Genomic DNA, 14,175 nt, shown 5'->3' on the forward strand with positions numbered 1-14,175 from the left:
CTTAGCCACGTAGTTGGCTAAAGGCTGGTGCTAAACACATCATCAGGCAAGCTTTTTTGTTATCAATGTTAAAAAAGTATTAACTTAAAACTAGTGAAAATAAAGAATATTTAATGTTATAAAAGAATGAGAGCTCATAATCTTCCACTTGCCGAAAGAAAAAAAAAACAAAAACAAATAGAATAAAATATGGTGAATAATCACCTAAATCCTACTTAAGGATGACCTGATAAAGAACAACTTAAGGAATATCAAACAGGAGAAAAAGTCTAGATTTAACTGATTTATTAGTGGCAATTTAGTGATTACCTCTGCAAATGTATTTTAATATATCCCCCCAATACATACTTTGTTATTAATGTTTACTGGAACACTGTACAATAGAGGAAGAATTGTTCTGTTTCTCCTAAAGAGTCATTTGTTTTCTCACTTAAGCTGAAAAAAAATTCAATTCTATCTGGTGACAGGGAAAAGGAAAAATGACAATCCAAACAGAAGCAACCCTATTAAAACCCAGTAAGTTCCCCAATAAAATTTATATCCAAAGATCTGAACATTGTATACTATTGTCAGGCACAGTATTGTCAATGGTTGACACAGTTAACATTTCTGTTATAAAGATTCCCTTGTCAGATAACAGTAGACAGAGTTTGTGAAATTTCATGCAAGCTTAAATGTGTAAATCACTGATTTACACTGGTACAACTGAACTTATTTTGCCTTTTTAAAGTAAAGTGCTGAATGTTATACACTTTTAGTGCACTGAGTTCTTCATTTTGGATGAACAATTGAATGACCAAAAGCCTTCAGATACTTAAAATACTAAAACTTGACTGTTGTCCTGAATAACAATATTGTAATACACATTAAATATGTCCAAAGGCATACTAGAAGCTCATAAAATAATCATGACTTAAACAGGTTTTAAGTAGAAGTCTGAAGTATGCTAAAACTTTTCTTTTGTGGATTTTTAAAGTTAGCATCTCTCTGTAAGTTGTTGTCTAACTCTAAAACATTCACACAGTGAAATTTGACTATTTTGTGGTAATTATATATAGGTCTGGACTGAAAATTTCTAATGGTATTGCATTGGTTAAGTTAAACATTGGCATAAATTACAGATATAATGGACTCTCTGACACCACCATTACCTTCGGGTTGCATTACTTTCTAAAAAACCCCATATCTTCTAGCTTAACTAGAAGTTACACATTTCATGCAGCAATCACTTTCTGAATTTGACGAACTATATTACGCACAAGATCAAATCAAGCTGTATTAATTGTTCCTCTGAACTTACTCTATTAATCTAAAACCTTACAAAATAAATGAAGGGTACACAAATTAGAATGGCATGAGATGAGTTAGTAAAACACTGTACAAAAAGATGTAAAAATATCAGCTAATACAGGTATACTTCCTGTGAAAAATATTTTTTCAGTCATATGCCACAAAGCTGCAATTTAAAAGTATGATGCGCTCATTCCTGTGAGATTTTTTTTAAAGTAGAACTTTTTATCTAGGGTATTCTAATAAGGTCTGGGTAGAAGCTTTATAGGTACATTCTCTAAAAGTTTTCTAGCCATGTGGAACTGCCCTCCCCCCCAAAAAAACCCACCTGTTGAACATCACTGCAAGAGAAATCCATTGATACAAAAAAAAGACACATCTGGAGGATAAATAAAGAAAGTCAGAGAAAAGTGAGCATGGAGCAGTAGATAAGACTGCAGAAAGACAGAGATCAATAGACCTGCTTTGGGAAGTAGGAATGTATGTTTTCAATGTCTGCAAAAAAAAAAAAAAAGCTTTATCAAATTCTGGCTGTCAATGTCAGTAAAGTACGCACGCACCTTTGCTTAAATAATTTTAGCCAAGAAGATATCCAATACAAAACACTAATGTCACATTAAATCATTAGCAATAGAGCATAGGGCATAATTTATTTTTTTCTAAAGATTTAAATGTAGACCACTAGTCTTCTCTAAATAAGTATACAACAATTAATTTTGAAACAGAAAGCTTGGATCATAAAGTATCTCCCCTAAATTTATGCAACAAGACTTAGAATAAAAAGAAACTAATTAAAAGCTTTCAGATTTTTTTAGAACACCTCAAATATTACTATAAAATATTACTATAAAAAGGGAGCTATGATTGCCACACTCGGGGGCGCACACAGGAGTGGGAGTGTGCACAGGGGTGTGCACCAGCCTCACACACGTGGCCTTGTACGAGCTCCCTTGCATGATCCCAGCATAGCACAGGTCCTTGCACCCTGACTCCCATGCAGGAATGCTCCTTGCACAAGCCCTTGCACACTCACTCCCTTGCAGGAATGCTCCTTGCATGGGGCCTTGCTTGCTCCTTTAAATTGAAATAAAAAATACAGAAAATAGTATTTCATCCCATAAAACATGGGCTTAATAAAACAGCTGTCATTAAGACAAATCTTACAGAAAAGAACCCCCCCCCGAACAATTACTGAAAGAATGAAAGATCCGCTAAACTTTAGAAGACTTAATACCTACAGATATTTTCAAGAACACATGGGTAAGTCCAAGCAACTTATGCCGAAGCAGTTCTTTCTTTCATATCATAATGAGATGCACAGTGAGACAAAAGTTATAATAAAAATGTTCATGTGATAATGGCAAAAACCAACAGATGTCTTAAGCACACAAGACAGGCAAGAAAATACTGTACCCTTTGACTTGGATTTACATTGTTTTTTGTGCAAAATCCTATGTATTGCCTACCAACCATACAAAAAAAAAAAATCTCAGTAATATGCTTATGACTATTGAAATAGGCATCAAAACATAAGTTTAAAGACCCATTCTTCCTCCAAATGGTTGTTACGTAGGAACTTAACAGTATGCCATACTTGCTTCAAGGCATTCAAGAGTTTTCATTGCATACTCATTTCTATGGTGTATCTTATGTTTTAACTTTGTCACACGTTGTGCAGAACTTTTGTCCTGACTGCAGTATACAATTTTTTACTCTACACAAGTGATAAAAAGTCTTCCATCAGAAAAAAACCAACACCCTAAACAAAACTAGTCTGGATCCTGAACAGGCTAATGACATTAGCTTTCAATTAAGGCACAACACGCTATCCACATACTTCTATTATCAAACTGAAAACAAATCTGTATTCATTCTTGCTATCAAGATCTTGACATCCCCTTTTACAGAAACATGAAGAGTAATTTTTTTTAAAGAAAAATCTCGCTTTCAAACACAAGCACGCAAACTGTTAAATAGACCTTAAAAATACCATCACAAATGTATGTAAAGCTGAATTACTATCCTGCTATAATTCAGGCAGGTTTTATTATTGCATCAGAATCCTGTCTTGTCAAGTAAGAGACCCAAATGAAGTTCTATAGAGGGTCTATCTGACTCTAGAATTACATTGCTCTGAGAAGCAATTCCTTTACTTACACACATCGCCTCTACTTACACCCACCAGAGACCAAAATTTGCAACTATAATAAGCATAATATTTGTAATGTATCCACAGAGTCAGAGTGTAACTGTTAAACACAAAACTTCCATAATGCAGCCTTCAGCACATTATGACCTCATACTGGACCTATGTAACTACATCTTATCTGACATGTGTTTTATCTAAGAAAGGAATTTATCAGAGCGCAGTATATTTTCCAGCAAAAATTATGTAACTGCTATCAAAACGAAAAGCTATGCCAAACTGCTTATATGAATTTCATGTATATCAAGGAATCAACTGTTGCTGGGAGGAACCACTCAGTCTTTCACACTATTTTTTCTATCACATTGTCTAGAAAACTTAGCAATGTACCAACAATACTGTTTGCTACTTTTTTTTGGCTTTGCCGTAATTGTAATTTCAAAATTGTTAAGAAAACTTCATGAAAAAAACAAAACCTACCTGACCCCTTCAAAGCCTTACCAGATCATTTCAGTTAAACGTAGACCAGGCATATATATTAACTGGAAGTATTGGACAGGAAAAGAAAGAAAACGTCCATTTCCCTGGTATGGACTCCAGCCCTCTCTGCCCGCAACAAGGCAACAACTGGCTTCAGCACATCAGTGCATAAGTTCGGGGAGCGCAGCCATAGCAAAAATCATATTGGGCTAGTGATCACCCAGGTCCCCACTTTGGGGAGGGTCATTTAGTTCCTCTCCTGGTTTCACCAGTGCTCTCCCACTACTTTCTCTAGTGCAAATGCCACTACGCTACCTCTCCTGTCACCTTCACCCACTTAAAACTTCCAACGTCATTTAAGTTATAGCAGTGACAAGAGGAGACTGTGAGACAAGGGACAGCATCCAGAGGTTGACAGCTACAGGCAGGGCCTGCTGCTTCAATTCCTCACAGCATTCACTGCGTACTTGGCAGCAGTACTTGCTGCACATTTCTTGGAGCAGACTGTATAAGAAGACTTAGCTGCATAGGGATCTCAGCTGATAAGCACATGCCGCTGCTACCCAAGCACTGATGCAGGCTGACTCAAATGTGTTTATAAAGTCAACCTTACATTTATGATGTAGTTCACTATTACAACCAGACCAATATGGTGTTATTAGTTATTCTGAGGGTCAGAAGGGAGACCAACTTACCAGAAAAATAAAGTTTCTTCTCAGTTGTATTCATCACCCCCTTCCCATCACATCTTCAGAAAAGCAGCAAAGCTATTAAAGCAAAAACTCTCAAATGGCTTTTTCCTTTTTCTTCCCCCAGTTTGTGAGTCACTTAATCATCACTAATTTGACTGACCTTAGTAGTAGCAGAGCCATGGAGTAGCCACAAGCCACCCTCTTATGGAGGAAGAGGTAGAATCATGGGAAAACTCAGGTTGGAAAGGACCTCAGGAAGTTTCCAGTCCAACTTCCTTCTCCAAGCAGGATTATCTCTGAGATCAGACCATGTTGCTCAGGGCATTTTTCAATTTGGGTCTTTAAAACCTCCAAGCAGACTTCACAGCTACAGGAAACCTGATGCACTGCTTGACGATCCTCACGGTGAAGAAGCTTTTCACCCTTCTGAACACCTTGTTTCAACTCACATCTCCTGTCCTCCCATCATTTATCAAAGTGAACAGACTAGCTCTATCTTCCTGACAGCCTTCTCATAGCTACTGGGCTATCAGGTCTGTTAGGACCTAATAACAGTAGGTACCCTGGTAGCTTTCTCTTCTCCAGGCTGAAAAAAATACAGTTCCCTCAGCCTCTCCTCATGGAACATGTGCTCCCAAACCCCGTATTGATGGCTCTTCACGGAACTCACTCCAGGTATGCTACAGCATCCCCAGTCAACTAATAGGGAGAAGACTAAGATAAAGGCTGAAGCCTACAGAGCGGCCAAGATTTTCCTTAGCTGGAATGAATGATATCAAGTTGAAAGAAAGAATATGTACATATGTTCTCTGGAAACTGTTCTGGAGTCTGGGTGCTGAGAAATGTGTATGGCAGATGCTTTCTAAATAATCTCTTTCACACTTTGTGCTGGCTAGCTCTAGGGGCAGGCCCAGCTGCACATGGGAGTATAACTCAGGTATTCAGATAACTTCCTACGCAGCAAGTTGATGGCTAAAATCCTGTTCTGAGAATATTACTATTATCTATTTTCTAATATTTTGTTCTGAATGCCTACACTTGCAGTCAAACATCTGAAAATGCCCTCTTGATTCAATGAAATACCAGATGAAGATACCCACACACTCAGAACACTGCAGGATTGTATGAAATCTGTAACCACAGATTTCTGTAAACACAGAAACTGTAAGACCTTTTCTCTCATATATTTTAAAAAAATTAGTCTGACATTTCCTTTTTTATATGTTTCAATTTGCAAAGTTCAAAATAGTTTAATTCCAACGCAAGAATTGACAGAATTTGACAACTATCTCTGTAATTGTCTCCAGTTAGAATATTTTATTCATTAATTCATAAAAAACCTGATTAGTAGAGGAGTATTGAAACGCCACTGTCATCATGATTTAAATTCCATTTACATTTACCTCCCCTAGGTATGAAATTTAAAACCTTCCAAGGTCTTTTTCTACATAAAATATTGTGAATCAAGTGAAGTGATTCAAGACAACAAGAAACGTCATTCAAAAACATGAAATGGAGTCTAACTGATCATTCACTTATTATTTAAGTCATATTACTGAATTATAAAAAAAAAAGACTTATTGGAGATTCAAGCGTGTAAAAGATTTTCATAAATGAAACAGCATGATTTGTTCATGCTTGAGGATATTAAACAAATCTTATCATCTAAGCAGTGCAACTATGAACAATATCAACATTTTCCCACATTTGCAAAAATTAAGGGATGATTTTAAAGTATTTTGAAATAACAAGACCGGTATGATTAAGCCATATAAGTTATAGCTGGAAACTATAATATGAAATACAGGCATTTAGAAGACATAATGGTCTAAGCATTAGTATTTTTTCTGTGTATTCTGCTTTTATATTATACTATCAAAGTGGTCATTACAGTAAAAACAAGCATGGAATTGGAAAGGAAAGTAACTTTATGAAGGGAAATAAAAATCTCCTTGCGTTGAAGCTTTTCATGTTTGGATCTAATGCAACAGAAGTACCTCATCAATGCAGCTGCATGACTATCAGTATTGGCCCAAAGGAGGAGGTACAAACATGGAGCAGAAGCAGGCAGGGCTGTAGCATCCACAGCTTTCGTTAGCTTACGCTGTTACCGAACTGTACGTCAGGTCTGCACTGCTATGAATAAAAATGCCGAGCTGCTTTTCATCTAGGTCTAACCAGGACTCCAGTCCGGTTCACGGCGCAGCCATACAAAAGTTTACATTGCACAAGGAATAAATGTGCAGGGACGAAAACCTTTCAATCGTGGTGCAAGTTTATGCTGCTTTAAATACTTGTGGAATTACTCTGCTAGAACTCGGTTTCATAACTGGTTTTAAATGAATTAAGACGGCGATGTTGCCAAGAGGGACATTCCCACCTACACAGCTTGGGCTGACAACATATTCCCATTTCCTCTTCTTGCATGTTAACTCAACAGCTGTTAGAGCTGATCTATCCTCCCTTGTAGTTGCAAGAAACGCCAATGTACATGCAAAAGGAGAGACAGAAGCATGTGGTCAGGACTGGGAGGAGGGCAGGACAGAGGAGCCTGGTGGTAGCATGAGCTTTGCTTGCCTCAGTCACAAAGACTGCAGTTCAACACCGTTTGCTTAAATAGGCTGGAGTAGTTTTCAGCAGGATTTGTACAAATGTGAGCGCAATAAGGGGCAGCAGTAACAAACAGGCTGAAATAGGAGGGAGGTAGGACTGCCTTCCAGAGCACTGACAGTTTAAATTGACTCACGGTGTTCATAAAGTATACTTGTAGATTGTGCAAAATTGCTATTGTTAAACTGGAGCAGTTCCTCCAAGATGGACTTACTACTGCGCAATAAACATTTACCAAAACATTCCTCTAACTTGACATCTACTTGCCCCAAAATGTACTGCCTTTTCCAAGAAATTAGCTATTACTTTAGAATGGTAAAACCTTTTTCCTGTAAACAATGCTTTCCTATAGCCTTAAAATCAGATCAGAAACTGTTACTGCTACAAGGTAAATAACAAAAGTAGTTTTAGTTACACAATGTGGACGAACATAAATAGAACGTCAAATCACAGGTTTCAGAATGTAAACAGACCACATTATCTCTATGGTTAAAATTAAACTCTTGCTATGAGTTATTTCAGAATCATAGAATCATTAGGTTGGAAGAGACCTCTAAGATCATCAAGTCCAATCATCAAGCCAACACCACCATGCCCACTAAACTATGTCCCGAAGCGCCACATCTACAAGTTTTTGAACACCTCCAGGGATGGTGACTCCACCACGTCCCTGGGCAGCCTGTTCCAATGTCTGACCACTCTTTCAGTAGAGAAATTTTTCCTAATGTCCAACCTAAACCTCCCCTGGCACAACTTGAGGCCATTTCGTCTTGTCCTATCGCTTGTTACTTGGGAGAAGAGACCGACCCGCACCTCACTACAACCTCCTCTCAGGTAGTCATAGAGAGCAAGGTAGTTGTAGAGAGTTTGTTATCAAAGGGTAAACAGTAAGAAAGTCCTTCACAACACACATTACTGCTAATGGCTTGAAAGAGGAGTTTAACAACAAAGACTGAGAACTCATTCCCATACATACAGACTGTAGAATCCTAAATGAGGAACAGAGGGATGAAAATCCAGAACTGCAATCTAAATAGCATTTTTTCTGCTTATAAACAATTACAATTCTTTTAGGAGACGGGAGCTGTACTTCTGCACGTAGACTAAGGCCGCCAGGTTGAATAGCTCTGCTTTGGTTTTTGAAATCCAGGAACAAAGCAATTCTTAACACAGCTCCCCTTCTAAGGCCATCTAGTAGACATTCTCACTTTACCCCTTACATACAGGCTGGAAGTGGCCCGCCACTAACACCAGTTTCTGACTGATTTCATGGAATACAGGTGGATGTAATACCGATATTTTCTGTACAAAATCTACTGGTTTACTCACTAAGTGAGGAAGAAAATCTGAATTCAGTATTCTGGCCAGAGGAGTTCAAATTCACATGCTGCAGAAGGATAGTTCAACTTACCTGGTAAGAGTGTTACTAAAGGAGGACCTGTAGAGGAAAGCTAAACTCCTTTCCTGATGAAGCTCTGCCATTTTTTAGTGAGGAATTCAAGGTTCAGGAAAAACAGGAAAAAAAGAACATCCTTTCATAGTTTTATTGGCTCAGCACTCAGGAGGGGATGTCTTAAGTTCCAGTTCTACTCCAAAAACATCAGATCTATTCTAGCAAGCAATGACGCACATAAAAGTCCAAAACCCAAAGCCTCCAAAACTTCTGTATGAATGATGTATGCACTAAACTATACTGTCTAGTGAGTTTCCTACCTTGCCACTTGCTAGCCCTATGAATCCTAACTCTTTGCGGCACAGTAAGAGCACTTTGATAGGACATGTGGAGACTTTTCCCTCTGTGATCTTTTTCACTTCAGTACTCTTCTAAATTGTTGCTTAAGAATCTTTTAAAAGTTAGGAGATAGACTGGAATTCCCTTTCTACAGTTCCCTTTAAGTAAAAAAATGAATCCTCTCCTTGAAAAAGTGCTGTTACCACCATTTTATTACAGAAAAGGGTGGCACTAACACTTTAATCTCTCATGTACAGTTGCAGAAAATAGAGAAACGACCACTTGAAAATGATCAGAATTGAACAGAAGTATCTTCCTGCCATCCACCATCCACACTCACGTACAGACACTTTTCTACTTGCTAGTCTGCATATTAATTTTTAATTATATTCCTAATTCTACCCATGCAGTACATGTGAAGTATGAGCACATAACATGGCATTCTTGGTTCCACTTGGAGGACAAAATTAAAATGTAAATGTCACAGTATCTACCCTGTTAGTGTAGAAGACCTTTATTGGATCTTGCTCGTAATCCAAACTGCTATATGAATTTACAGTTTTGGAATAACGTAAACCAAAACATTCTCCTCAGATCATGAACAAATTTTTTGGTGAATATTTACTAGAGTAATGTATTTCAATAAGTAAATTTCAGATTTAACCAGAGCTAAGAAAGTCTTGAATATTTTATGTACTTAATTTCTGTACTGGCTATTCTACTACTGGCTATGAAAGCAGACCAGGGATGAAAACTTTACCCAGCAACTTTCATGAAAAATGACTTAGTAAAACGCTCTTTGCACAAGCTACATCAGAGAATTATGGAAGCTTTGCTACAGTATTTACAGTCACATATGCAAAATGGTAATCTGTTAGACTCCATGCTAAAAGTTTGAGATTCACTGCATGCTTGCACCAAAGGCTATTAATCTGTACCTAGTTATTTGACCTGGAGATACTGAACACATTGCTGCCAACCCCATGCCTTGTCATGCTGTTAACAAAAAGAATTACCACATCTTAACTATATTTGCCTGCTGTGCTTTCAACCCTCCAGTCAACTCCTAAGCCTTCCATGAGAACTTCATTGATGAGGTCAACCTCTGACAAGTGAGTACTCAATAAATCTGAAGCTCCATTTAACCAGTTGGAAAAGAGAAAAGGGACACCCACTTCTGCACAGACAGAGTGGCAGTGAGATACTCCTTATTCTGTCCTGATTTTTTTGCACGTTGACCTCTGGGAAATTATCCCAGTGGCTGCCTGTCCTCACTCAGAGCTTTTACAAACTGCAGCCCTGGCACTATGAATCTTCCAGGACCTCTAACAGTTTCACTGCTTCCTACCCAGGCATGAGCAGAACCTGTGGAGCAGTCAGAACACTGTTAACCCTACCTTTGACAGGGTGCCAAGGGGGCAGGCAGGGGGACAGGCAGGCAGGGCAGCAACAAAACAGGTTGCCTGGAAAGTCAGGGAATCTCTGATGTTGGAGAGCTTCAGAGCTTAGCGAGGGAAACCCACGACTGCCCTGAACAAGTGCTAGTGACAGGCCCACCTCAGATGGGAAGCGGGGTTAGATGAGCTCCAGAGGTCTGTGCCAGAAGACCATCATTTCTATGATTCAATGAGTAGCTCCAAAGGCAACAGATTTACCTGTCTACTGTCACTTAATGACAGCACCACATGATTTACCATTCTGTTAATGTTTAGGAAGTTAGAATTGCAGCCATAAACATTAAAACTCCATATATATTTAAAGGAAAACTTAAATTCTGATTAAACTCATAGCTAGATTTGTTCACAAGTCAAAGCTCCTTTTTAAAAATTAAATATGTATTTCTCAAACTCCACTGAAACTGCTGATTCTTCTGGACAAAATCAAGTCTCTTTTACAGATCGAGGTGTAAACAAATGCATGCAAATATCCATGACTTGAATTTTGTCAAGGGAAGACGAAACGTCTTTTAAAAATTAATCTTTAAACTCGCTGAAGTGTTATAGTTTGTCCCACACAGCTTTAGAATTTAAAACAAACAAACCAAACAATCTTTAAAACAAAGGGCTTTGCGGTTGGTTTTGCCTTGTATTTTTCCCCACCATGTTTTAGTTTTACTAATAAGGAAAAAGTTTTTAATGCACATGATTTCTACTCCATTTAAAATTTGTTTAAAAATGGACTTGTTTGGGTTTTTAAGAGGATGCTCTTACAGATAACAAGTCTAGAGAGACTGCTCCAGGAAGACTGTTTCAGCAAAACATGGGAAATAAAGTATTTCATAGCTGTTGTCAGAAGAATTTATAGAAACAAAAAAAAGCCTTAAGAACACAAGGCTTTGCTAACACCTTGAACTGTGTCCAAATAAAGAAAAATACGATTTGGGAGTTTAAGCACAGATACGTGCTCATATTAGCTCATTCACTTACACGTTGAATATTTGCATTCTGTACTAGCTTTTTTTTATTCCTAAAATCGGTCAAAAGTAGACAAATAAAACAATATTAAACAATTTGAAAGGCCTTTATCCTAGCTTTTTCACTCACTTGTAAATTTGTTACAAATTGGGACTGCTACTGAAAGTGAAGTTCACTGGATCAACTCCTCTTTGTCTTTGAAGTATGAGTTGAGGAAGTAGCGTTTGTTTCCAGTTTAGTATTCTCCCATACCGTGTTGAAGCTCTTTATTATTTTTCAAGTTTATTTTAACAATGAATGTGTTTTCCAGATCTTTGCCATCCTACGTGACATTCACATCAAATTTAGACCACGCTGTGCCAGTGTATGAAAACACTTTCAAATAATACTACAGTATCATTTGACAGCATTTTGCTTAACGCGAGGTAGTAAGCCTTGCATGCAATTCTACAGGCTGACAGCTTAATAGAGCGTGCATTGACGATACAAAACAACACAGAAAAATTGTGTCACCAAAGCAATACGCTTGGAAGCAAAGCGTCACAACTTCCACCGGCATAGAGAGTTACCTCATGATAGTGCTTCTGTAAAGCCTGAGGGTAATTTCAGCAACCAGCAAACTCCAGACAAAGTGTGAGCAACTCACACACCTTCCTGACACGCTTTATCCCCAGCTCTAACTCGCCGTGCTTCCTGGACACGTAACAGTAAATTTTAACATCACCTCTCTACCAGCAGCAAACATACCACGGTGTTTTTCATCATGGCTTTAACAGTGAATCCGTCGGAGACCTGCTGCTTGCTTTTCTTCACGGGCAGCAGCGGCTTGTGCTGCTGGGGGCACCTGTCACCTACGGGCTTTGGGGGGCTTGAGCCCGCTTTCTCCACTACCATCTCCCCACCAGCGTCAGCGACGGACGAGGAGCAAAACACAGACTGGAAAAAACCAAACGCACGTCAACGCCCCGCCCCCAAGGAGTTAGAAAGGGCCGTCGGTGTCCCGCGGCTCCCTTCCCAACCAGCGATGCCCCCCGCACCCCTCCCGCGCTTTCCTGGCCCCTGACACACCTGCTCGCCCCCCAGCCCCCTTCTGCACCCCAGCTCGTCCGCCTCCTCCCCTCCGCTCCCGCTCCTCCTTAGCATCACAGAACAGTTTGGGCTGGAAGGGACCTTTAAAGGTCACTTAGCCCACCCCCCATGCAGTGAGCAGGGACACCTTCAGCTACATGAGGTTGCTCAGAGCCCCGGCCAACCTGACCTTGGATGTCTCCAGGGATGGGGCTTGTGCCACCTCTCTGGGCAGCCTCTGCCGGTGTCTCACCACCCTCACCGCCAGCAATCTCTTCCTAACGCCCACTCTAAGTCCACCCCGACCCCTCCATCGCCACCCGCTCCTCTCCCCGCGGAGCCTTTCCCGCCTCACCCCAGCGCCACCCGCCGGGGTCCCTCAGCGGGGTCCGTTGGGGGCGGGGCGGGCACTGGCCGCCGCCGGCGCTTGCACGCGTCCCCTGCCTCGCGCCCGTCTCTAGGCAACGCGTCAACAGCCCGCCGCCTCGAGGCGGGGGTCACGTGCGCGGGGGAGGCGCGAGGTTAGCCGAAGGAGCCCCGACGGCGGGCGGGTGCCCGCCACGCGCAGCCGACGGGCGGGCGCACGGAGCACCGGGCGGGCCCAGCGGCACGCGACAGCGATCAGCCGGCAGCGATGAACGCGGGGGGAGGCGGCCACGTGGGGAGAGGTGGGCGGTGTGAGAAGGCGAGAACTACGTTACCCAGAGGCTCCACGCTCCCCCCTCCCCCCCCCCCCCCCCGCGCATGCGTAGCCCGCCGCTGGCCGGCCCCGCCGCTCGCTCTGTGTGGACGGCCCGCAAGCGCGGGGCGCTCAGGGTTGCAGGGGCGCTCGAGCGGCGGGTGCGGCCGGCACGGGTGCGCGCGCATGCGCGCCTGCCTTCTGTTCCCCTCCCCACCGCGCCGCCGCCATGATAGGTGAGTGAGCGAGCCCGGATGCAGATCCGCCCTTTCCTGCCCGCCCCTCGGCTGCCGCTGCCGCCGCGGGTGCGTCAGCCCCGGGGGTCGGTGTGGGCTGGCGTGGCTCCCCTCGGCACGTCCGCCTGCGGCGCCTCCCTGGTGACTCGGAGTCGTGGGGCGCCTCGGGCCCCGCTACGGGCGGTAGCGGGGGCCCACTGTCACCGCCCCGGCGGGTCCCCGCGGGGACGAGCCGGCACTGCGCGGCGCCGGGTGGCCGCGGTTCCAGGGGTACTGGGACGGAGTAGGGGGGACTGGCTGGGCTGTGCCCTTGCCTCCTCCTTGCCTTCGTTACTGCGCCGCTGGTTAAAGCACTTCGTGCACTTGGCGCGGCCGTGCAGAGGACTCGGGGTCAAAGTGCTGAAGTGTCAGCGCCCTCCGTTACCCCTCAGGTGGGGGATGGACCCAGTAAGGGCCTGCCCAGGGCGTGTCATCGAGGTCATTTTTGAATTATTTTTTATTTCCGCTTGGTACATTGATTTTAAATACTGCTAGACAAGGTTTGTGTGATCTGTGAACCTTTTTGGCCTTGCCTGGTGTATATATATATACACGTTGCTGGTATGGCATGGTATTTGCTGGCAGTGATGGGAAAAAGAAGCAACTTAAGCGTAATCACATTGGGAGTTTGGCCATTAGGTCCTTGAGTTGGCTTCTGCACCCATCTGATGCTGGCATGACGTGAGTCAGCTGTTTCAGTGGGTTATCTTCTGTTATTTGTAAGATGAATCCATACCTGGGGAGTCCCACAAATTACAGGATCTGTTTTGTAGTCCTTGCCTCTCATTA

The 14,175-nt window shown here is 42.0% G+C and overlaps 1 protein-coding gene across 1 annotated transcript in view; it reads right to left on the reverse strand.

Moving 5' to 3' along the window:
- Positions 1-12,264, reverse strand: part of PACRG (parkin coregulated) — a 239,031-nt gene extending 226,767 nt beyond the window's left edge. The window contains exon 1 of the mRNA XM_086461063.1: positions 12,112-12,264. Within this exon, the coding sequence (XP_086317189.1) occupies positions 12,112-12,258 (147 nt within the window). The 5' untranslated portion in view covers positions 12,259-12,264. The remainder of the gene's footprint in view (positions 1-12,111) is intronic.
- Between the last annotated feature and the right edge of the window lie 1,911 nt (positions 12,265-14,175).

This window comes from Leptosomus discolor, chromosome 2 (assembly GCF_034619465.1).
Source record: "Leptosomus discolor isolate bLepDis1 chromosome 2, bLepDis1.hap2, whole genome shotgun sequence".
In the NCBI taxonomy this organism is placed as follows: Eukaryota; Metazoa; Chordata; class Aves; order Leptosomiformes; family Leptosomidae; genus Leptosomus; species Leptosomus discolor.